Source organism: Haemorhous mexicanus, chromosome 20, assembly GCF_027477595.1.
Source record: "Haemorhous mexicanus isolate bHaeMex1 chromosome 20, bHaeMex1.pri, whole genome shotgun sequence".
Lineage (NCBI taxonomy): Eukaryota > Metazoa > Chordata > Aves > Passeriformes > Fringillidae > Haemorhous > Haemorhous mexicanus.
In genome coordinates this window covers 413,634-431,421 of record NC_082360.1, presented here as the reverse complement: position 1 = coordinate 431,421, position 17,788 = coordinate 413,634, and the positions used below count along the sequence as shown (strand labels likewise).

At 60.5% G+C, this 17,788-nt stretch overlaps 1 protein-coding gene across 1 annotated transcript; it reads left to right on the top strand.

Annotated features, from left to right (window-relative positions):
* The first annotated feature begins 625 nt into the window (after nt 1-625).
* Nucleotides 626-17,375, top strand: PMP22 (peripheral myelin protein 22). The gene is made up of 5 exons (XM_059864396.1): nt 626-735; nt 1,624-1,723; nt 2,878-2,968; nt 12,644-12,784; nt 16,176-17,375. The coding sequence occupies exons 2-5, from the start codon at nt 1,646-1,648 to the stop codon at nt 16,340-16,342; spliced, it is 477 nt and encodes a 158-aa protein (XP_059720379.1). The 5' UTR covers nt 626-735; nt 1,624-1,645; the 3' UTR covers nt 16,343-17,375.
* Nucleotides 17,376-17,788: the final 413 nt, after the last annotated feature.

The following is a 17,788-nucleotide window of genomic DNA, read 5'->3' as shown; positions in this document are numbered from 1 at the left end:
CAGTCCCTCTCCAGCTCTCCTGGAGCCCACTTAGGTACTGGTAGGGCTCTGAGCTCTCCCCAGAGCCTTCTCCAGGCAGAACAGCCCTAACTCTGAGTGTTCTCCAGAGCTGTGGGAAATCGCACCCTCCGTTTTGTGAAAAGTTGCTCATTTCTAATTAATCTGGCTCTCGAGTGCTAAAAAAGGTCGACTCCAAGTGCCAGAATCCCTTCAGCTCAGCCAGACGCTCGTTCCCCAAATCCTGTACCAAAGATCCCGTCCGGGGCTGCCCAAACCCCCCCGATGTGCGGAGCTCTGTCCTCCCCGGGCACGGCCGGTGCTGCTGGCACAGCCCGGGGCTGCCCACGCTGCGGGACACCCGCACCCCCGGGGGCTGCTCGGAGAGCGGGGCACGGCCACCGCTCCCCCGCCTTCCTCCACGGCTCCGGGGCAGCGGGGGCTCAGGAGAGCGGGCTGCTCGTCTCTCGCCCCCCCTCAAATCTCCTCGCTGTGGGGCGGGAGCGGCTCGGGAGCCATGTCCGAGGAAGGCGAGGGCTCCGGGAGCAGTTCCCGGGGGGAGGCGGCGGGGCCGGGCGCTGCCCCGTTTATAGGAGGGCGGCGGGCGGCGGCTGAGCCCTCCCCGTGCCGCAGACGCAAACGGGGCGGTGGCCCCGGTTAAAGGGGAAACTTGACAGCGCCGCCGCCCGCTCCGCTCCGCGCCCGCTCCGCCGCCAGCGCGCTCCGCTCCGCCGCGATGTGAGTACGGAGCGCCCGTCCCGCCGGGGAACGGCCACACCGGGAACAGGGCTGGGGAGACCCGCCGGGGAACGGCCACACCGGGAACAGGGCTGGGGAGACCCGCCGGGGGTCCGCAGCCGAGAGGGAGGGCAGCAGCACCCCAGCTCTGGGGGCTCTCCAAGGAGAGGGGTCAGGGCAGCCCCCTCCCCTCTTCACCGAGGGGGAGATGGGCTGGGGAAGGTCCCCCCCAGCTCGGGAGAGGGTCCAGGAGAGGCTCTGCCAGGGGAGCCGAGGGGAGGTGGGCTGGGGGCACCCCCGGAGAAGAGGGGCCGAGGCAGCCCAGGGGGCTGGAAGGGGCAGGGGTTGACGCCTCTTGCTCCCCGCCCTCTGCCATCTCTCCAGGGGTCGCCAGGGCAGATGAGCCCGGTAAAATTCCCCCCGGGGTGGGGCCCGGCAGAATGACCCTCAGTGCTCCCATGGGTGGGTGGGCAAGGCACCTCTGTCCCCCTTTCCCCGCGGAGCGGGGCCGGGGCAGCCCTCGGGTGCGATGAGCCGGGCCCGAGCCCTCCCGCAGGGCGGGACCGGGGAGCACGTTCCCTTGGGAGAGGGGGACCGGACCCCTCTCGGGGAGAGGGGCTGGGGGAGCCCCTTGGGGACCGCCCCCCTTTGAGGGGACTGGGAGGAGCACCCTCGGTGGGAGAGGGAGAGCAGGCTCGGGGAAAGGTCTGGGGGGGCCCCCGGGGGATATCGGGGAGCGGGCAGAGGGCTCGGACCCCTCTCCGTCGGAGGGGCCCGCGGAGAGAACCCGAGCGCCGGGCGGGGCAGAGCGGAGCGTTCCTGCTGCCCCCGGACAGACGCACGGACAGACAGACACACGCACTCAGCATCATCCTTGTCCCGCTGCAGCTCTGCCTCCACCACCGCCAAGATGCTGCTCCTGCTGCTGGGGATCATCGTGCTGCACGTCACCGTGCTGGTGCTGCTCTTCGTCTCCACCATCGTCAGTGTGAGTTGGGATTTCCCTGCTCCGGGCTAGCACCGGGCTCGGCCATGGCGCGGCAAGAGCGGGAGGGGTTATTTTTGTTTATGGCTGGTTTTACAGCCTGGCTGTCAGCAGGAAGCCTTTCCTGGCTGGGTGCTGGTCTCAGTAACGATGGGATTTGGGAGTCTGGGAGTTTGTGCTGTCAGGGGAAGCTGGTGGGATGCTTGGCTGTGTTCTGTGGTGGTGCTCAGGGCATCCACGTTGGTACAGAGACACGAGGGCTGTTGGAAACCATCTCCTCATCCTCCCCAGGCTGGTTCACATCGAGGAGCAGCCTCGGAGCACCCCAAATTCCCTCCTTTGGGGTGATGCTGCTCTCCCCTCTCATAAGGGAGCTCCACCTGCTATTGAGCTCCAGGCACAGGACCAGAACAGCCCGGCCGAGCAGAGCCCCTGGATGGGGCTGGCTGGGCACTAACTCCTCAGCACAGCACTCCTGCTCCCCCGAGCTCTCCTCCTCTGGGCTGGGAATAAGGCACAGCCTCTTTTTCTGACCCAGCTTCCAAGGCTGAATCTGTGTGAGCAGCGGCAGGAGCGAGGGCTGGATGCAGCACCGAGGCTTCCCAGCACTGTCCCGGGGCTGCAGCCCAGCGAACACGTCAGCTGCTGGGGAGAGGCTGGAGTTGGCTTTGAGGCAGCTGCTCTGTGGAGCTGGTGGCTTCCAAGCTTGCTTCACCAGGGGCTTCTTTCCCGGCTTTTTTTTTTTTTTTCTTTTTTCTTTTTTCTTTTTTTTCTTTTTGTGGTAACAGTCACGGAAAACGTTACAAAAATCTTCCGAGCCGTTAGGAATCACGTGGAAGCATTCAAATATCCCGGCCAGGCAGCGGGCGAGGCCGGCCAGGGGAGGGAAGCGCGGCCCCGCGGGACTCGCTCCGTGCTCGAAGAGCATAAAGAGCTTCTGTTCCTGCGCCGCCGGGGCTGAAGCAGTTAAAAGCAAATAGCGGGACTGACTTTCCAAACCCCTCTGGACGGAAAAGCGTGTCCCTGGGAGCGCCTGGCCGGGCAGGCACGCCGGGGCTGCGACTGCTCGGAGCCGGGGCCTGGGGGGGACGCGGTGGCGCTGGGGGGACACGGCCAGGGGTGGCGGGACCCGCTCACGGGCTGTGTCTGTCCCGCAGCAATGGGTGGTGAACGGCGAGCAAGCGGCAGACCTGTGGCAGAACTGCACCACCGGCAGCCCCTTCCAGTGCGCGGCATCCTCCTCCAACGGTGAGTGCCCCGGGATCGGGGCCGTGTCCCCCGGGATCGGGGCCGTGTCCCCCGGGATCGGGGCCGAGCAGCCCGGGGTCGGGGCCGTGCCCCCATGGATCAGGGCTGTGCCCCCATGGATCAGGGCTGTGGCCCCATGGGTCGGGGCCGTGCCCCCATGGATCAGGGCCGTGCCCCCATGGATCAGGGCTGTGCCCCCATGGATCAGGGCCGTGCCCCCATGGATCAGGGCCGCGCCCCCATGGATCAGGGCCGCGCCCCCATGGATCAGGGCCGCGCCCCCATGGATCAGGGCCGTGCCCCCATGGATCAGGGTTGTGCCCCCATGGATCAGGGCTGTGGCCCCATGGATCGGGGCTGCTCCCCGGGATCGGGGCTGCTCCTTCCCGCCGCATTTGTTCTTCCCCCGGCGCCTATGGATTCACGAGGGATTTCCCCTAGGGGTTGTTTGGGATTCCTTCTTGGGTTTTCCTTTCCCCACCCCCTTGCCTGCTCTGCTCTGTCCCCCGCCGGAGGAGCACGGCTCTGCTGTGTCCCGGTGTGAGGACACGGGGCTGGCCCGGCAGTGGGGGATGGCTCCCCGTCCCCTCCCAGTCCCTAAGGCTGTGATGGGGCCTTGGACGAGGACTGGACCCGCTGGCCATGGCTCTGCCCGGCTGCCCTGGGGCTGAGGGGCAGCTCCTGGCAGCACCAGGGCAGGGTGACACGCTCAGCTGCACTGGTGGTGACGGCTCGAGCCCTTTTGGGAGGTCTCCTGTAATTAGCACTTTTTCTTCTCGAACGCACAAACATGAGGTGCTCCTTCGTGTGGAGCACCACGCTGGGCCCTGCCACCCTGCTGGAGGCTGTGGGGCTCTTTTTGGCACAGCTCCCTCTTGCTCTGCTTGTGAGGGGTTTGAAGGATGCACACGGGGCCCTGAGGACACCTGATCCAGAGGACACCTGTCCCCTACCTGGAAATCTGTCCTGGTTTTGTGCTGGCACAGGCTGCACTTTGGGCACAGCCCTGGCCCTGGAGTTTGCTGTGGGGGCTGAGCTGAGTGCCTGGGCCCTTCATCCCCTGCACCTGCACAGCTGGGGGCTGCACGGCCACCGCGGGACCCCGCTGGTGAAGGCTGATGTCACACTGGGTGACATCACCCCTGAACTGTTTGCTGCGGTCAGCAGGGGAGGACAGTGCGCTGAGACACCGTGACACGCAGTTCCCAGGGTGACTGGTGGCACCAGGAACACAAAATCCGTGTCAGAGGGTTGGGCGAGCCTGTGCCTCAGTTTCCCTGGAAGACAGAGCTAATGCCAGTGGTGCTGGGGCCGGCATTTGTTTTGTTAGCCTGGCTTTGGCTTTCCTGGGAGAACAGATTGCCCCAGTGCCAGCAGCCAGCCGTGAGTCCCAGCTCCGTCCCTGGGGCAGGAGCTAGCAATGCCGTGTGGCCCTGGCGAGGGGGCACCATCACGCGGGGAGCATCCCACGCTCCCGGAGGGTCCCTCAGTGACGGGAGGCTGTGGGATGGTTTTTGGAAGTTCCCATCAGGACCCCCATCCTTTGGGAGCGCCGCACTCGCGTTCCCCCCGCGGGGAGGCGATGCCCTGCTGCGTCCCCAGGCTGTCCCCGCTGTCCCCGGCTCTGGTTTCTCTGGCAGCTCCCGGCCCCGCGCAGGTCTCTGCTGACGCCTGCTGGTGTCCGGGCCAGCCGGGACGGCTGGATGGCATCCCGGGCCCCTGGAGCCGGGGCCGCATCAGCAGCCGGCCGGGCAGGCTATTGCAGCGTCGGCAGCCCCGCTTCAGGGCCAGTCATGCGAGCTGCGAAAGTGCTGAGCCCCTGATTGTGCTGAAAGGCAGCGCTCGGCCCTGGAGCCCCGGAGCGCAGCGCTCTAAAGCCTCCCCAGATCTCTGGCTTTTCACGCCCGCACCGCTCTTTCTGGATGTTTACGGGATGCTCTGTCGGGGCTGTCAGTGCTGAGAGAGCCCTGTCCCAGCTGTGCTCGGCTGGTTTCCGCACGCCCGACGGTCCTGCCGGGCTGGGAGTGTCCTCTGCCCGTTCCCAGAGCCTCTGGAGCCTTTCCAGTGCTGATCTTTCATCATTAAAGGGACGATAGCCACGATGATCCTGTTGAAAATGCAGCTGAGCAGCTGAGCTGGCGTGACAGCCCTGGTGCAGTGGCAGGTGGGGTGGAATGAGCCCATCTGTAACGTCCCTTCCGACCCAAACCAGTCTGGGATTCCAGGATGAAGGAGCTGCCCTGTGAGCAGGAGTGCACTCCTGACAGCTGCTCTCTGACAACTCTCACTCATGCTAAGGCTCTGCTCTGGCATCAGGACAAGGGGGTTTTGCTTGGACAAAAGCTTGTGTCCCCCAAGGGTTTCACCCTGCAGCTGGGCTGTGGGAGCAGTGCTGCTGAGGACCTGCCTTCATCTTGTGGGACCCTGGATGCAGAGTCCAGAGCCCACCGCTGCTGCAGGAACATGAAATCAAAGATATTTCCTGGGCTTATGTCGGGCTTTTCGGGTCTGTTTGTGAAAACAGCAAAAATGCCACGTGGTCTCCTTTCCAGCAGGTCCTCCCTCCCCTGCCACCGCTGCTGGAGCTGCTGTCAGGCACTCTTTGGAGCAGCAGTGAGGTCACAGGGCAAGGACACTGTGGCAGAGCCACCTCTGAGGCTCAGGCTTGTCTCCTGCCTCATCCTCACCCCTTTCCTAGGAATATGCTTATTTTCAAAATCAGAAACAATCCCATACAAATACCACAAACCGTCCTTGGTCACAGCTCTCAGAAGAGAGGCTGTGAGCAGTGGGCTCCAGAGATCCCTAAGAATTCACTTCCCTGCGCCTAGGATGGCACTGAATGGTTAATCCTGGCGTGCCAAGGTGCTCTGGGGAACAGCAAGGGATCCTCTTTGGGAATTCTGGCAGAACTTCCAGTCTTCACACGGGGGCAGGTTTTGCTCTGCCCATCATGGTGGCCTCTGGAGTGTGGTTATTTGTTCTTTTTTCAGAAGGCAGTGGGACTCAGCGAGTGGAATTTGGGAATTAGATGGTGCTGGGTCACCTGTGCCCATCATGGATGGGGATTTTGGGGGATGGTGATGCAGTGGTGCCCCCTTGGTCTCAGCTCCCCTGTCCTGTCACACAGGGACCCTTTCTTTAGTGACCTTGGTGTGGATGCCCAATGAGAAGCAGAGCTTTTAAATCCAGGTGCCAGCAGGATTTGCTCTGGTTTCCCCTGGGCAGGCTCTGGGCTGTGCTCCTCACCCTGCAGACCCTCCAGGGATGGAGCAGTGCCAGGGCTGGGCACAGCACTGCCCAGGTGGGCACTCTGCACTCTCAGCAGCCCTGGGCACAGGCTGGGGCTCGGTGGGGCTGAGCTCCCACCTCTCCAATTCCTTGTGGCCTCGGTGTGTGAGGGCCGATCCCTCGGTGTGTGAGGGCCGATCCCTCGGTGTGTGATGGCCGAGCCCTCGGAGCCCTCAGTGTGTGAGGGCTGAGCCCTGGGCGTGTGATGGCCGAGCCCTCGGTGTGTGATGGCCGAGCCCTCGGTGTGTGATGGCCGAGCCCTGGGTGTGTGAGGGCTGAGCCCTCGGTGTGTGAGGGCCGAGCCCTCGGAGCCCTCGGTGTTTGATGGCAGAGCCCTCGGTGTGTGAGGGCCGAGCCCTCGGTGTGTGATGGCCGAGCCCTCGGTGTGTGAGGGCCGAGCCCTGGGTGTGTGATGGCCGAGCCCTCGGTGTGTGAGGGCCGAGCCCTGGGTGTGTGATGGCCGAGCCCTCGGAGCCCTCGGTGTGTGAGGGCCGAGCCCTCGGTGTGTGATGGCCGAGCCCTTGGTGTGTGAGCCCTGAGCCCTCGGTGTGTGATGGCCGAGCCCTCGGTGTGTGATGGCCGAGCCCTCGGTGTGTGAGCCCGGAGCCCTCGGTGTGTGATGGCCGAGCCCTCGGTGTGTGAGCCCTGAGCCCTCGGTGTGTGAGCCCTGAGCCCTCGGTGTGTGATGGCCGAGCCCTCGGTGTGTGAGGGCCGAGCCCTCGGTGTGTGATGGCCGAGCCCTCGGTGTGTGAGCCCGGAGCCCTCGGTGTGTGAGCCCTGAGCCCTCGGTGTGTGAGGGCCGAGCCCTCGGTGTGTGATGGCCGAGCCCTCGGTGTGTGAGCCCGGAGCCCTCGGTGTGTGAGGGCCGAGCCCTCGGAGCCCTCGGTGTGTGAGCCCTGAGCCCTCGGTGTGTGAGGGCCGAGCCCTCGGTGTGTGAGCCCTGAGCCCTCGGTGTGTGAGGGCCGAGCCCTCGGTGTGTGAGGGCCGAGCCCTCGGTGTGTGAGGGCTGATCCATCCCCGCAGGAGCCCCGGGCACATTCCCACTCTCTCTCCATGTACAACGCCTGCTTGTCGCTTTGATTTCTGCATCTGCTGTTAGAGAATGCTTTTTTTTTCTTCAAGAGGCCGAGAATTATGGAAAAAATGTATCAATCTTTGCTTGGTTTGCGCCGTCAGCCATTCCTGGAGAAGCCTTATCTGAGGAATTCAGCTGAGCGCGGCCGTGGGCCGGCAGGGCCGCGTGCCAGTCGGGCCCAGCCAGGGCTCTCCAGGAGATTCCAGCCCAGAGCTCCAGGCTGCCATGGTCCTTCCTCCAAAAATGGCCTTTTCCTCCCTCAGCCGGATGCTCTGTGCAGGAAGGAAGATTTCTGCTGTGTTCTCTCTGGCTGTGGCGGGCATGCTGGCAGTGGGGAGCCAGCGGGGCTGTCCATGGGATCCCCCACCCTCCCGCAGTGCCGGGAGATGTTTCTCCTTCCTGGGGTCTTCTCCCAGCCTCTCCCGTGGCTGCCTTGCCCACAGGCGGGCTGGGGCTTTGGGGCTGTGTTAAAGGGAAGAGGAGCCCCTGACCCTTGGGAAGTGCCCGATCGCTGAGTGCCGGGGGCCCTGTGGTGCCCACGCTGGTTGCTGACGTGGTGGCCACAAGCAAAGCTCAGGTGGTTGCCCAGAGCAGATTTTATCAACGTTGTTAATAATGGGTGACCCCAGCTTAACTCAGGCAGGGCTGAACCCTCTCTGCCAGCCCTGGGAGACTGAAACTCATCCTGGGTGTTCTGAAATCACCTGAGGGGCATTCACAGGATCCCAGATGGTTTGGGATCCTGTGAATGCCCCTCAGGTGATTTAAGAACTGCAAGGATCCTCACAGCCCACCCAGTGCCACCCCTGCCATGGCAGGGACAGGACACCTCCCACTGTCCCAGCCCCAGTGTCCAGCCTGGCCTTGGGCACTGCCAGGGATCCAGGGGCAGCCCCAGCTACTCTGGGCACCCTGTGCCAGGGCCTGCCCACCCTCTGGGTAAAGAATTTACTCCTAAAATCTAAAAATCTCCTATTCCAAGAGAATATTTTAAATTTCAGATCAGTTTGTCCCATAACTTTCTTGCCTTCAATAGGAAAGGGATTTCCTCTGCTTAAAACCATTTTTTTATTGTGTTTTCTTCTTACGAAGAGCATCTGATGAGGAGAGGTTGGGAGCTGGTGCTGGTTTTTACTCAGCTGCCCCAGATGTCTTTGGCTCCCATTTTTTCTGTGAGAGGAGGGCTCAGACAGCGTTCCCTGCCATATTTGTGCTCTGGCCCACAGAGGAACGGGAGGAAGAGGGCAGCATGTGGCCAAAGGATGGCTGCCAAGCCAGGAGAAAGGGTGGGGGCATCCCCTGCCGAGTGTGGTGCTGGAAAACCCTTCAACCTGCATGTTTTAGCCTTGGTGAGCCCCTGGACGCCCCTGTGGGCTCAGGCTGAGTGACCCTGCCCAGGCCTGTGGGCCAAGGCACCACTGCTGCCCGCTCCTGCTGCTGGACTGGCCATCCCTGGGAGGATCTGGGCACGGAGCGATGGATCTGCACCTCAGCACAGGCCAGAGCCGCCACCGCGAGGGAGAGGAGCTGCCTTGGGCTTTGCGGAGCTGCTGGAAGGAGTTTTTCATGCTGGCAGCAGCTTTCTGCTGCCTCAGCTGCACCAGGAGTGCCTCTGCAGGATGGGAGCTCCCGTGGGATGTGGCAGCTCTGGAGAGCTCTGGATCTCCTGCCCTCATGGACTTCTTGGATGGAGCTTCAAGGAGAAGGAAAGAGAGGAGAGCCAAGAAGAAAGGAGGAGGAGAGGAGAAGATGGAGGTTTGAGGGGTTCATCTCCATCTGAAGGAGCTCAGGAGAGGAGCAGGAGGCCTGGGAGGACTCGGAGCTCTGTGTTCAGCCCCTGCCTCCCTGCAGCCCCAGGGCTCCCCTCCTGCTCATCCCCCACCACCCTGGGAGCTCCTTGGAGCCCCCTTTGCCACTGGGATTTCCAGGGATCCCCGATCCAGCACAGCGTGGTGGCTCCCAGGCCATGGAGATGGGAGGACTGGGAAGGAGCAGCAGGAATGCCTGGCTGGGCCACAGCAGGAGGAGGATGCACTGGAGCTGCACTGGAGCTGCACTGGAGCTTCTCTGGCCCCGGGGGTTCTGAGGGGCTCTGCCTGAAGGGCAGCCCAGAGAGCTGCAGCTGAGCTGGTGTTTCTGCATCTCCAGTTCACCCTTTTCCAAGCCTCTTGGGGATGCTTGAATATCAAAACCACAGAAGTCCCAGCCTTTTGCTGCAGCCTGGCCACTTCAGAGGGGAGGATGTGAGCTGGGCTCAAGATCTTGCTGTGTGCTCTGGAAAAACTCTGCTCAGAAAACCTGGCTTTTCCTGGCAGCCTGGGCTGGTGCCTTTGTACCTGTGCTGTTCGACCCTGCTGAGATGCAACTTGCAGCATGGAAGCAGCAGGTTTTACAGCTGGGGGCATGAATTTCCCTTCCTCCTGCTTTGGCTGTGTTGTGTGCTACAGTTACCTCCTTAATGGATGTTTTCTTCCCCAGAAGTGGTTGCTTTTTAAACGCACAGTGTACACATTTGGCAAAGGGAAAACTCCATCTGCAGAACACTCCCATCAGCTGCAGATCCCAGCACGGAGGGGTTTTTATTGCCCAGCACTCATTTAGGCAGCTCTTACAGCAGTGGATAAGCTGAGCTCTAATAAGTGTGCACTTTGTTTTTCCTCCTTGGCTGGGCCAAAGAGGGCGTGGGGGGTGTGAATTAAACCCTGGGAAGGCAATGCCTGTCCTTCAAGGCCTCTGCTCCTGGCCAAGGGCACGTGTCCCCTGCCCTGTCAGTCCTGTCAGGGCATAAAACCTCCCTGCTGCCAGGGGCTGGGCTGGCTGCTGGATCTCTCTGGGAGATTCAGCTGCAATTCCTGCTCTGGGCTCCAATTCCTGCTCCAGGTTTCTTTCTTTCCTGCTGGATTTTAGGGCAGTGAAACACAGTCTTTATCTTCCCAGGGCTGAAGTCTTTTCCCTGCTGTTGTAAGCAGTGCTGAGAGCACATCAGGGCCTGCAGAACTTCGAGGAAAATTCAAATTTGCATTGTAAGAACTCCTTGCCTTGTGTCTGGCTGCGAGGCAGGGCTGTCCCCCACTCCCGCCGGCTCTGCTCCGGAAGCGGCGTGCAGGGTGTTATCTGTCCTTTCCACGCTGCTTCCTTTCCTCCTTCCTCCTGAAGAACAAAGATATAAACACAGAGCTGAAGAGATGCAGGGGGAAAATGGGATAACCAGCTCGCTGCCCAGGGGAAACCACAAATAACAGCCTGGGAGTAAACAGTGCTGACAGCCCGGCTGCAGCTCTGGGAAACTTGCTGTGCTGGAGATCCCGAGGGCTGGGCACGGCACCGACAGCAAAGGGTTAAAGGCACGTGGGGCTGAGCCCATAGAAGCCCCGCCGGCAGCTGTAGGGGTGATTTTAAATGTATTTAAGGCAATTAGCTGTCCTAATCCAGCTGGAGTCTGTGGGCAGCTGGTGTGGAGGTAACGGAGCTCTGGAGCTCGTGGGTCTCGGTCCTGGGCTGGGATCCTGCCCTTTGTTTTCACAGAGGAGGCCGGCAAAAGTCAGCAAAGGGCTGGGTGTGAGCTCCGAGCTCTGGGATCATCTCCTGACTTCCCTGCTCCCAGGCTGGCTGCCCAAACCCTCCGGCCACGGTGGGCTCCCCCCTCTCGCTGCCTTTCTGTGCCTCTGACACGGCTCTTTATTACAATGGGATTTTGCAAAGCCCCTATAAATCATTTGCATTCAGAACCAAAAACCGGGCAGGGGAGGCGGATGCAATTAAAGGGCAGCTCAGCTCAGCTCAGCTTTCCGTCTAGACAGCCCTCTCCGAAAATAACCGGCAGTGGGAGCATCCACCTCGAGCAGAAAGGCTCCTCTCGGGCCGGATCCCGTGGCCTTTGCATCACAAAGGACTCGGCTTTCCCTCCCTCGGTCCTGGAGGGAGCTGCAGGGCTCGGCTCCGGCTCAGCCGGGGCCCGGAACCGGGATGGGGAGAGAGGAGAGCTCAGCTTCCCGAGCCGGGATGGGGAGAGAGGAGAGCTCAGCTTCCCGAGCCGGGATGGGGAGAGAGGAGAGCTCAGCTTCCCGAGCCGGGATGGGGAGAGAGGAGAGCTCAGCTTCCCGAGCCGGGACGGGAGCCCTGTCTGTGCTGAGGAATGGAGGGAGGTGCAGTTCAGCACTGCACATCCTCCAACACTTAGAGGTCTGGTCTGAGCAAGGATTTAGGATGATTTTGGTGGTGCTGGAGCTGCCTCATCCCCTTCCCACTGGCGGAGGACAGCCAGAGCTGCAGGGGCAGGTGGGGCTGAGGCAGGGGGCCTTCCCTGCCCAGCTACCTGAGATAGGAAATCCATTGGACATTTTGTGTGCACATTGCAGTGGAATCCTTCCTGTTTGGAAGTTTTCCACTGCAGCCATTTGCTGCAGGGAGCCGATTCTGCAGGCAGGGAACTGAAATTGGTGGGAGTAAAAGTGTGGCAGGGACATGGGGCTGAGTCTGAGGCTTCAGTGATGCCTAATCCCATCTGGGGATCCAGCCCCAAGCAGGACTTTTCTGCCTTTCACTGGGTGGTTTGTGCCTCAGTTTACCTGCACTGAGTCCTGCATTTTGATTCAAACCTTACAAGGGAAGGGGAAGGCAGAGGTTTCTGTGAGCACTGCCTCTTTCTGTCAAGCTGCAGCAGCTCACAGCATGGAGCTGCATTTTGCTTGTTTATTTATATTTTTTTTTACGTGGGGTTTACACACCCACTAAGCCTGGAAATAGCTGAGCAGTGACTCACACGGGCTGGTTTAACTGGTCTGCTCTGGGACACAGCTGCGTTTGGCAGCTGGGGAGGACTTCCAAAAGGTCCAGCTCCACGGGGGCACGGGGTGTTTTCCTTCCCATGTGTTTACTTGCCCTCAGAGCTCGGCCAGTGCGGTGTCCCAGAGCCTGGTGCCCATGGCTGTGGCGTTTGCAGCTCAGTGCCCGTGGCTCCGTGGCTGTGGTGTTAGCAGCACAGCCAGGGCTGGGCACTGAGCTGGGGGAGAGACAGGCTCTGTCTGCTGTCTGCAGGTCAGGGTTTTGTCTCTGCTCTGTTTTGTGGCAAACACTCCCGAGGCAGTGCCAGGCCTGTGATCCGTGGTGTTCCAGCAGCTGATCCATGGCATCCCCGTGGCACCCGAAACCCCGGAGCAGCTTGCCCGTGCTGGGGGGTCTCAGCAGCCAGGACAGAGCCGGGCACAGCTCCCAGCTGCTCCCAAACCCCTCAGGAGCCAGGGTGGGCTGGTGGCACGGCCCTGGGCACAGCAGGGCCCACGTTGAGGTGTCTGTGTGTCTGTCCCCAGAATGGCTGCAGTCTGTCCAAGCCATGATGATCCTCTCCGTCATCTTCAGCGTGCTGTCGCTGTTCCTGTTCTTCTGCCAGCTCTTCACGCTCACCAAGGGCGGCCGCTTCTACATCACCGGAGTTTTCCAGATCCTGGCAGGTGAGTGGGGCCGAGGGTGGCACTGCCACGGGCACCTGGGGCCACTGCGGCCAGGCTGCGGGCACCCAGGGGCCTGGAGGGGGGAACAGCTCCTGGGACACGTCAGGGAAGGGAAGGGAAGGGATCATTTGGGGGTGTTGAGGATGGGATCCTGCTCTTGGGCCGTTGTGCATCCAGGCTCTTTTGCCCTTGCGCAGGGAAGGTGCAGGAGGGTTTCTGCCCCAGCCAGGGAGGCTCTGGAGGGACAGGCTGCCAGAGGCACTGGGGCAGAGCTGGGGGCAGGAGGTCACAGGGATGCTGGAAGGAGAGCTCTGCCTGTTCCCCAGGGTGGGGTGTGGGTGTCCAGGGTGGCTGTGCTGGCTCTGGGACCCTTCACCAGGCTGGGTGAGGCTTCCACAGCTGCTGGTGGGGTGGGGACAGTTGTGACAATCCTGTTTTGGCAAAAGAGGGCTCGGTGATTATTTATAAACTTGCCATGAGGAGGCCTGGTGCTTTCCCCATGAGCACAGAGCCCTGGAACTGCAGGGTGAGCTCTGACTTGGACTGTCAGCTGCTATTTTTAACTCTTTGAGAGCTCAGTGCTGGAAAGGAGCCACAGCTCACGTCCTAGGCTGCGGTTCCCAAAGTGCTGATGCTGTAAGGCCATTGGCTCTGTTTGTTTCCACGTATGAAACCAGTAGAGAGGATTTTCAAGAGTTCAGGCTAAAAAGTGTAGTTGTGCTTTGAGGTCCTGGCTGCATTAGGACAGAGTGTCTGGGGAGGAGATTGATTCTTTCCTAGAGCTTTAGATGTTAAATTAGAAGCCACCCAAGGTCCTGATATTTTATCAGTGGAAAAACTCATTCACTGAGTTTAGACCTGAAATTTTCTGGGCATCCTCTAAGCAACTTCCTTCCCAAACCCTGGTGAGACCCAGAGCTAAGCTTTATTGGCATGAATTCCATGATGAGTGGATCTGCTTGGCCACAGTGCTGGTGGAGTTCAGATCAGTTCACCATCTCTGTAAAAGAGATGAATGGAAACCCCTTCGAGCCAAGGAGGGGAGATGGGCATCAATAATGCAATTACCTGCAATTACCTCTGTTAGAGCTTCTCTAATAGACCTGGGAGCAGAGGGCTTCTCTCTGCTGAGTGACTGCTGGTGAGCCCTCCCTGTCAGAGGAGGAGAGCAGGGGGTTGCACCCTCCTGTCCGTGCTGTGCTGGGTGTCCCCAGGGGATGCAGGGTTGGTCCTACAGTCTCTGGGCTGTGGGTTAACAGCAAGCCCAGCCAGTGGGAAGGACAGAAAACGTGTGTCCTCCTCCCACCCATATTCCCTGTGGCCAGGGGAGCTGCAGGCAGAGCTCTGGATCAGGTGCAGCAGGCAGAGGTGGGCACTGGTGGCTGTCCTTGCTCTTCTCCCTGGCCAGGGCTGGGGGAGGAGGCTCAGGTCAGTTTTGATCTTTGTGGCCCTCAGTTGTCAGGGTTGTTGGTAGGAAACAGGACCTGGCTGTGCCAGCGCTGCCAGGAGGTGGGGACAGCTTTGGTCACAGGAGCTGAGCCTGTTCTGGTCTCCTCGCTGCTGTGGGAGCCAGGGCAGGAGCACTGGGCTCTGCTGGGTGGCAGAGCTGGGCAGAGCTGCCCTGAGAGCCAGGGAGGAGGGCAGGGGCTGGTACCCACTGCAGGGACACCAGCGAGGGGAGGGCAGGAAGAGAAGGGTGAGGCCACTTTGGTCTGTGGGGCAGCAGCCAGGCAGGATCACCCCCAGCACCTCCACACAGCTTGGAATCACCCCCAAAGCCTGGCTGGATTTGTCCTGGTGGGATCAAGGGCATCAAAAGGCCCTCAAAGGCTCCCCTCCATCCTTGGTGGGTCCAGCATATCCATGGGTAGCTCCTCGTAGCTCAGCATGGCAGAGATGTGGGTTTGGGCCTCTCAGGGTCTGACCCAACTCCTGCATCCTTCTCTCATCCCTTTCATCTCTTCCCTCCCACCCGTCTCACCCCAGAGCTGCTGACCTGTGGGCTGCAGAGGGGGCTCAGCCTGCAGGGCTGTGCCTGCCCTCATCCCACAGCTGTTTGCAAACACCTGGCCTGGAGAGCTGCCCTGGTTCCTCTGCAGGGCTGGGGCTGCTCCGGCAGGAACAAACCCTGGGAACAAATGTCAGGAAGTGTTTGCCCTCCTGACCTACCAGAGTAGCCTGCTCCCACAGCCAGGCTCTGCAGGGATGGTGGGTGCATTACTGCTTGCAGCTGGCTGCAGCTGGGCCCCCCTGCCCAGCTGTTCTGGGCCCAGAGCAGGGCAGGTGCCCCAGCAGTGCAGTGGCAGCCATGGCCAGGCTCCTGCTGCGCACAATCGCCGCTGTATCTGGCCCCTGGAGGTGACTGGGTGGCCGCACGCCCGTCCCCTGTCCCCAGACAATGGCTGTGCTCTCTGTGCCTGGGCCGGGCAGTGGGAGTTGGCTCCTGTGCTTGGAGAATGGAAACTGCTCCTTAATGCAGTGAATTCCCACTTGTGCACTTTCCCTGAACAAAAGGAGCAGTGTCGAGCGGAATTGCAGCTCAAATATCACCGTGCTGAAATGTAGGTGGTCCTGAGGGCCGGGCAGGGGACTTGGAACTCCAACAACAGCCCCACGGCTGGATAATAGAGCTACTGGGATGGACTCAAAGAGCCTGTTTGGGGCAGGAATAGAGGTGGCTTTGTGTGAGCTCCAGGCGGTGCCCACCCCCGATGGGGGGGTTTGCAACAACACTTAAACGCTGCCCACCGGGGCTGGGCACCCGGGGACCCCCACGGCCCTGGCTGGGCAGGGGGCCATGAGGGATGAGCCGTGGGTACGGAAGGGCTTGCAGGGAGCTGGGGTTTCAAGGAGCAGGGTCTGTGGGGACCAGGGTTTTCAGGGACCAGGGTTTTCAGGGAACAAGGTTTGCAGTTGAGCTTCTGGACCAGCTGTGAAAGATGGGGGATCACAACCAGAGCACCTGAGGCCCAGCTGGGTTTGTGGTTTTTATCACCTAGAGAGGTGACATAGAAACCTCACTTTGAAAGCCCAGCCCCGTGTCTGCCCTCCTGCAGCACTGCAGGGAGGTGGCTCAGGCCAGGGCTTTACACAGGGCACCAGGGGAGCGGGGTTGGTGTGGAGCAGCATCCCTGGCCTGCCTGAGGGATGGGTTAGCCCAGGTGGTGCTCCAGCTTTGTCTGCTCCAGAGCCTCTGGCTTTGCTTGCTGAGCGTGGCAGAGACATCCCTGCTCACCTCCAGCCAGACCAGAGCCCACAGCATCCCCTCCCCAGCCCTCCCAGGGGACAGGACCCGAGGGGGCAGAGCAGAGCCAGCCCCCGTGCTGTGTGACCGGGGCTCCCGGCAGGGACGGGCCGTGCTGTCACTGAGTGTCCCCTGTGCTGCCCGCAGGGCTGTGCGTGATGAGCGGCGCTGCCATCTTCACAGTGAGGCACACGGACTGGCACCAAGCCTCGGAAAGCACCTCCTACGGCTTCGCCTACATCCTGGCCTGGCTGGCCTTCCCCCTGGCCCTGGCCAGCGGCATCGTCTACGTCATCCTGCGGAAGCGCGAGTGACGCCGCGGGACGTGGCCGCGTGACGGGGGCAGCCGCCACCTCCTCACGGGAGACGGGGCAGAATAGACGAGAAAACGGAAAAGAAAATTAACCAAAAAACCAAAAAAAAAGGAATCAACCCTCCCACCCAAACCAAACCCAACCGACCCCCCGAGGAAACACTCAAAGGGTTCCTTGTTAATTGAAGATGTATATAGTATCTATGGTTTAAAAAACCTATTTATAACACTTTTTACATGTATGTACATAGTCTTGTTTGCTTCTGTTGACCATGCGCTGTTTTAAAGCCTGAAGCAAGTGCCTAAGGAATTCTCACTCCTAACAGTGTAACAAGAGCGCAGTGATCTTTCTCTCATGCAAAATCCTCTTTGAGCTGACCTCTCCTGCCCTGTCCCAGCCCGTCAGAGCCCCCAGCTCCGGTTTTAGGCCGGCGTGGATCAGCCACGCCTGGTTCTGCAGCCGGAGGGCTGGGCCCTGCTCCTGCTGCATGCTGTGATCCACAGGGCACGTCCAGATCTGACGGGAGACGCTTCCAAAAGGTTTGAAGGATTTCGGAGCGAAGGCTTTGATTGCCCCAAGTGCCTAAATGACTTATGTGCCTAAGTCCCACTGCCTTGCCGCCACACCCGCTGGGAATTTGGGCTTTTAAATCACTTAGGCCGAGCTGCAGCCCGGCCCGGGCCGTCCTCCCTCGCGCGGCCGCCGGGGCCGGGCTGTGCTGAGCGCCGGGAGCCGCTGCTCCCAGCCTGGGACGTGCTCTGCCCTTGCCGGGGAGCTGAGGTGCCCTGAGAAGGCAGCCAGCCCAGCCTGTCCCTGAAATCCAATCCCAGATGTATGAAATGGTGCTATCTATTTACCATTCCTTACCCCGCTACGCCATTTAACCTTAGTCACTGGAAATTCAGTTAACGACCTTGAGGTAAACAACCCAGCTAGAAACGAGAAATAATTCTGTGTAATATAAATGAGCTATAACTGCTTTTGTACTTAGATTTGCTCTTACTATTATTTTTAATAAAGCATTTATAACCAAGATTCCTTTTTCCCCTCGTGGTGCAGAGGAACAGAAGCAGCTCTGGCTGGAGCCCGTGGGGCTCCGGCAGCGGAGCGAGATGTGAGTCCTCTGTCTGTCAGCAACGAGTCTGGCCATGAATGGAACAGGCACCAGCACAGACCCCGGGCTGCCTCTGAGGACTCCAGACACTGTTGCTTTTTTTTGGTTAATCTTGGGGTTTTTTGGGGTTCTACTTTTTTTTTTTTTTTTTTGCTTTGCTTTTCTGATTTTATACCGACTGTGTGGACTAAGAAGCAATGAAATAAAAGTCAGAATAACTCAGGTGCTTCTGCTTGTTGGGGTTTTGGGAGGTTAGAGGTGGACTCTGCTCCACCAGCCTGCTTACACAGCCATCCCATGGCATCATGGAATCACAGAGTGATTTGAGTTGG

Coding starts and splice junctions, on each gene's coding strand:
- PMP22 (XM_059864396.1), top strand. CDS start 1,646: ATGCTGCTCCTGCTGCTGGGGATCATCGTGCTGCACGTCACCGTGCTG. Junction 1,724..2,877: donor TCGTCTCCACCATCGTCAGT/GTGAGTTGGGAT, acceptor TCTGTCCCGCAG/CAATGGGTGGTGAACGGCGA. Junction 2,969..12,643: donor CGCGGCATCCTCCTCCAACG/GTGAGTGCCCCG, acceptor GTCTGTCCCCAG/AATGGCTGCAGTCTGTCCAA.